Raw genomic sequence first — 5,489 nt, 5'->3', positions numbered from 1 at the left:
TTGATTCACCTCTCTTTGAAATGGGTACAAATATGGATCTCTTCCAATCAGTTGGCCAGGTAACTGTCTTTCAAATTTCTTGGCATAGATCAGTGGGTGCCTCCAATGCTGCATCAGTTTGTTGAAATTTTTCAGCTTGCATTCCATCAATTCCCAGATCCTTTTTCTTTGACAGTGCCTTCAGTGTTCCTCGGAATTCTTCCTTCAGTATCATTGGATCTTGATCTATGTTACCTTTTGAAGTGGTTGAACATCGCCCTTTTTTTTTTTTGTACAATAATTCTGTGTATTCCTACCATCTTCTTTTGATGCTTCCTGCATCATTCAATATTTTGCCCATAGAATCCTTCAAAAATGCAAGTTGAGACTTGCTTTGTTTTCTTAAGTTCTTTTAGCTTGAGAAACATGTGTACATATATGTATATGATAGGTCGTTGTTGTTAAGTGCCATCAGGTTGGTTCTGATTTACAGTAATCCTTACAGGGTTTCGAGACTACATATCTTTGCTGGAGTAGAAAGCCTCACCTTTCTCCCTCAGAGTGGCTGATGGGCTTGAACCACCAACCTGTGTTTAGCTGTCTGGCACTTACTTTTCCCATTTAGGTAGGATGGATATATATGTAGGAGGGATATGTATATGAAGTCCTGGTATGTTGTTGTAGGATCAGCACTGGGCTACGAACCACAAGGTCATTAGTTCAAACCCACCAACTGCTTCTCAGAAACCCTACACAGGGTCACTATGAGTCAGAACAGACTTGATGGCACTTAACAACAACAACAACAAAATGAGTTGGACTAGTACACAATAACATGTACACACACACATATATATGTATGTATAAAGGAGTTCTGGTAGCATAGTGGTTATGAATCGGGCAGTGTTCCTCAAGGTCAGAAGTTTGAAACTACCAGCTGTTCCACGGGAGAAAGATGAGGCATTCTGCTCCCATAAAGATTTACAGACTTGGAAACCCTGTGCAGGATCCTATGAGTAGGAACAGACTCCACGGCAGATAACCACCACCACCATAAAAAGTGCCAGGGAAATATTGGAGGGTTATATTTTTTACTTTTTTAATAAAAAAGGCTTGTATATGTGTGTAATATTTGAAAATCCATTACAGGGATGTGCAGATATGTTGTTTAGAGAACAGATTCCTTGGAAATTTTAGTTGAAGTGATCCATCCCGGGAAAGTGTCATTTTAAAAAGGAGACACCTTTTTGGAGATTCCTCGTTCTCAACCCCAAAGAGCATTTTGCTGTGAAAATTGGATTGTGTTCATTCATTTCTTAAATTGACTCAGAAGTTTCATTAGAAAAAATATTCTAGATTGAACATCTAATCTAAAGCAATGATAAATATTCCTGTCTATGGTCATTAACTATGAAATATCAGTATTACTTATCAGTGCTGCCCAAGCACAAGGCAAAAAGGCATTGATGCATCTCTTTTTATAGGAAGGGAGAAAAGATGCCATTTCAAGGCTATAGAATGTAGAAGGGGTCAGGAGATGGAGATAAGCAGTAGGGACAAGAAATCAGAATTTCTTGCTTTAATGTTGCACAAGGAGAAGCAACATAATTCGGAAATGTTGACATTTATTGAAAGTCTTTTCTGGCAGCACCTGGGATTTGAGCAAAAGACTCCCATTACGCAGATAACTCCCAGTGGTGCTGATGGAAATTACTTGCAAAGCCAACCTTTCTGCCTACACAGAATGCTAGACGCCTGAGAGCATTTTTAATTGCAATATACACGTCTTTTGCAAAAGAGTTCATTGTATTTGTTTCTTTTTCTTTAGGTACTGGATCAAGGACAGGAATAATGAAGAGGCGCATGTGTTAGTTGCAACTTTTTGAAACTAACGGAAAGAAATCAACGGTGTGAACAGGGCTGGAACCATTGCTACACTTGTTGGAGTAAATGAGGAATGGGCTTGTGATTATGCTGACATTCCAGCATGAATCTGGTAGACTTGTGGTTAACTCGTTCCCTCTCCATGTGTCTCCTCCTACAAAGTTTTGTGCTTATGATACTATGCTTTCATTCTGCCAGTATGTGTCCCAAGGGCTGTCTTTGTTCTTCTTCTGGGGGTTTAAATGTCACCTGTAGCAATGCGAATCTCAAGGAAATACCTAGAGATCTTCCACCTGAAACAGTTTTATTGTATCTGGACTCCAATCAGATCACATCTATCCCCAATGAGATTTTTAAGGACCTCCATCAGCTGAGAGTTCTCAACCTGTCAAAAAATGGCATTGAGTTTATTGATGAGCATGCTTTCAAAGGAGTAGCTGAAACCTTGCAGACTCTGGATTTGTCCGACAACCGGATTCAAAGTGTGCACAAAAATGCCTTCAATAACCTGAAGGCTAGGGCCAGAATTGCCAACAACCCCTGGCACTGTGACTGTACTCTACAGCAAGTTCTGAGGAGCATGGCGTCCAATCACGAGACAGCCCACAATGTTATCTGTAAGACTTCCGTGTTGGATGAACATGCTGGGAGGCCATTCCTCAATGCTGCCAATGATGCTGACCTTTGTAACCTCCCCAAAAAAACTACTGATTATGCCATGTTGGTCACCATGTTTGGCTGGTTCACCATGGTGATCTCATATGTGGTATATTATGTAAGGCAAAACCAAGAGGATGCCCGCAGACACCTTGAATACTTGAAATCCCTGCCAAGCAGGCAAAAGAAAGCAGATGAACCAGATGACATTAGCACTGTGGTGTAGTGTCCAGACTGACTGGTACTGAGAAAGAAAGTAGTTTGTGATTACAGGAGAATAAATGGTTTACTTCTTCCATCCGTTGTAAACATTTAAAACTTTGTATTTCAGTTCCTTTTGAATTTTACCACTGTTGAACTTAAACACTACATCATAACAAACTTATTTTAGTTTAGGTGACCACCCCTTTGATTGTACCCCTGGTGGTATATTCCTTAGTAATCTACTATCTGAACATTAGTTAGTTCCATCTACTATTTAATAATGAAATTTATTTTTTTAATTTAAAACCAAATAAAAGCTTAACTTTGAACCATGGAAAACAGAGTGACTTATTGATAAAGAAAACAGTACAGTCATTCCACTTGCACTAAAAAAAATGTAAGTAGCGATAACCCCTGTGTACCAAACAAACGATGATTATGGAAGATGTGTTATTGAGCTCTACTGTACACTGGGGAACTATAGCTGAATTACTGACCAAGTAAAGTATCTGTCAGGCTTTGAAATACTGAGCTTAGCACATCCAGGTGATAATACCACAAGTGTTGCATCCTACAGAGAGATTTCAGTTGGGATACCTTTGAGGTTTACTGTCTAAAAGGCATGTTTAATTATTAAGAGCAAATATTCATTGGGCTTCTACTCCATGCTAGGCACAATGGAAAATTAAAAAGTAAGGCCAGTATGTGTTCTCAAGATGACAGTATGCTGGAGAGTGGTATGTGACAAATACAGAAGTAGCTATACTAGGAAATAACCTAAAAACCATGCTGCATCAACTGTGTACCAAGCACTCTGTGAAGCGTTTATACCATTATTGTGTCACTAAGTCCTTATTCGGTGGTGGTTCAGTGTCAGATTCTTGCCTTCCATGTGGGAGACCTGAGTTCATTTCCCAGGCAATGAACCTCATGTGTAGCCACCACCTGTCGGTCAGTTCAGGTTTCAATGTTCCTCTGATGCAGAACTGTTTTCAATGAAGTTTCTAAACCTAAACAAATTAGGAAGAAATATCTGGTGATCTGCTTCCCCAAATCAGCCAATGAAAATCCTCACAACTATCTGATCCATGCTGAGATGTGGGTGGATGAAGAAGGTAGAGGGAGCAAAGTAATAAATGTATTGCGTAGTATTGGGGCACAGTATTTGTTGGGGAGAAGTGAGAGACAAGGCTATGGTCATATTCTAGAGCTCTGACCTCCAGACTGAGGAGTAATAGAAACTGATTGTGTTTATTGAGCATTTGCATATATAGCAAACACTTTTTTTGAATTATTCTAATTACTGTAGGATCAGCCCTGGATTCAAGCCCACGAGTCACTCCTTGGAAACCTTATACAAGGTCGCTATGGGTCAGAACTAACTCAAGAGCACTGAACAACAATCAATCAATCCTTAGAGGTACATTATGAAATAGTCTTTACTGGGCACGTTATCAAAGACACAGGAGTATAAGGAGTTAATTCAGAAGCCTAGAGTTCTGGTAAAGTAGAGGACAGTGAACAAGAGGGAGACGCCTAACTAGATGGATTGGCACAGTGGCAGCAACAATGGGCTCAAATGCAGCAGCAGCTATTGTGAGAATGGCATAGATCTGGAAGGTGTTTTCTTCTCTTGTTCATAGGGTTGCTATGAGTTGGAACTGACTTGATGGTACTTAACCACAGCATAGTAGATATTGCAACCCAGTGAATCGACCCAGTGAGTCAATTCTAGAACCTATGAATCCCTTACCCACTATACTACCTTCCAGAGTCATAGACTTTACTGCATAAAATTGTTGGTGCCTCAGACCAATACATTTTCAGAGTCTTACCTGACATTTTCATTTCTTAAAAAAGCAGCAAAAATAACCTTTTATAGGGATTTACATAGGAAGGAGGGATTCGTTGTCATTTTGAGCAGATAACCTTTTCCCATATTAGTCTATCTAAGGGCCGGCAAGACGAGCATTCTAGCCCTTGAAAAGTTCAAAGGACTTACCTATAGCAATAATCTTTTAAAAGGGTTATTTGAGGTCCTGTGAGAACCAGCCATTCTAAGGCATGCAGCAGGCCATTCAAAAAAATGTATGGTGAGGCTAGGACCATGGTGCACTTCCACTCTAGCCTTACCAAAAAGTGTATGACCTAGTCTACAAGCTTGAGGCTGTTGTGAAATTCACGATGTGGGACCTAGGATTTCTGCATCCCAACAAGAAGGGATCAAGGCTTTTGCTCATAGAACTGAACGTCTTCCAATGAAACAGGAGTTTTTCTGAAGTCTTACCGCCCCCTGGAGGATAACATTATAATATAATCTCGGTACGTTATACCTTAGAAAGATGCCTAAGTGAATTGCATTCATATTTTTTTCTAAAGAATATACAAAATAATTATTTGCTAAGACAAACTTAAACATTTAAATAAATTGTGTCTGAGTGTATGAGTCACATTCATTTTAGAAAAGCTTTCACAAATCATATAATCCATTCTAGCTTGTTCATTACAAAATAATCTTAACTTTCCTACTATGAACTTGTTTTCATAATGGCCAAAACATAATATGTTCATTAGTAAAGTTGAAGTACTTCTAAATGGAAAACCTCTAGGGAACATTGTAAATATAGTCATGTCTTTGTTCACAAGTGGAGAAGTTAAGTTCCCACATATTATATTAGCAAATATTGTAATATGTAAAGTTGAGGGGTGGTATCCTAGATTAATAATCATACCCCTTCCTAAATTATAGATGAAGATTATCAATT

At 39.0% G+C, this 5,489-nt stretch overlaps 1 protein-coding gene across 1 annotated transcript; it reads left to right on the top strand.

Annotated features, from left to right (window-relative positions):
• The first annotated feature begins 1,822 nt into the window (after nt 1-1,822).
• Nucleotides 1,823-3,063, top strand: LOC102827230 (leucine-rich repeat-containing protein 3B-like). The gene has a single exon (XM_006851614.1). The coding sequence runs from the start codon at nt 1,967-1,969 to the stop codon at nt 2,744-2,746; it is 780 nt and encodes a 259-aa protein (XP_006851676.1). The 5' UTR covers nt 1,823-1,966; the 3' UTR covers nt 2,747-3,063.
• The last annotated feature ends 2,426 nt before the right edge of the window (nt 3,064-5,489 follow it).

Source organism: Chrysochloris asiatica, unplaced genomic scaffold, assembly GCF_000296735.1.
Source record: "Chrysochloris asiatica unplaced genomic scaffold, ChrAsi1.0 scaffold00030, whole genome shotgun sequence".
In the NCBI taxonomy this organism is placed as follows: domain Eukaryota; kingdom Metazoa; phylum Chordata; class Mammalia; order Afrosoricida; family Chrysochloridae; genus Chrysochloris; species Chrysochloris asiatica.
The sequence above is the reverse complement of the archived record's forward strand: the minus strand, read 5'-3'. Positions and strand labels throughout refer to the sequence as shown.

Excerpts from the sequence above, each read along its gene's own strand:
- LOC102827230 (XM_006851614.1), top strand. The coding sequence starts at position 1,967 with ATGAATCTGGTAGACTTGTGGTTAACTCGTTCCCTCTCCATGTGTCTC.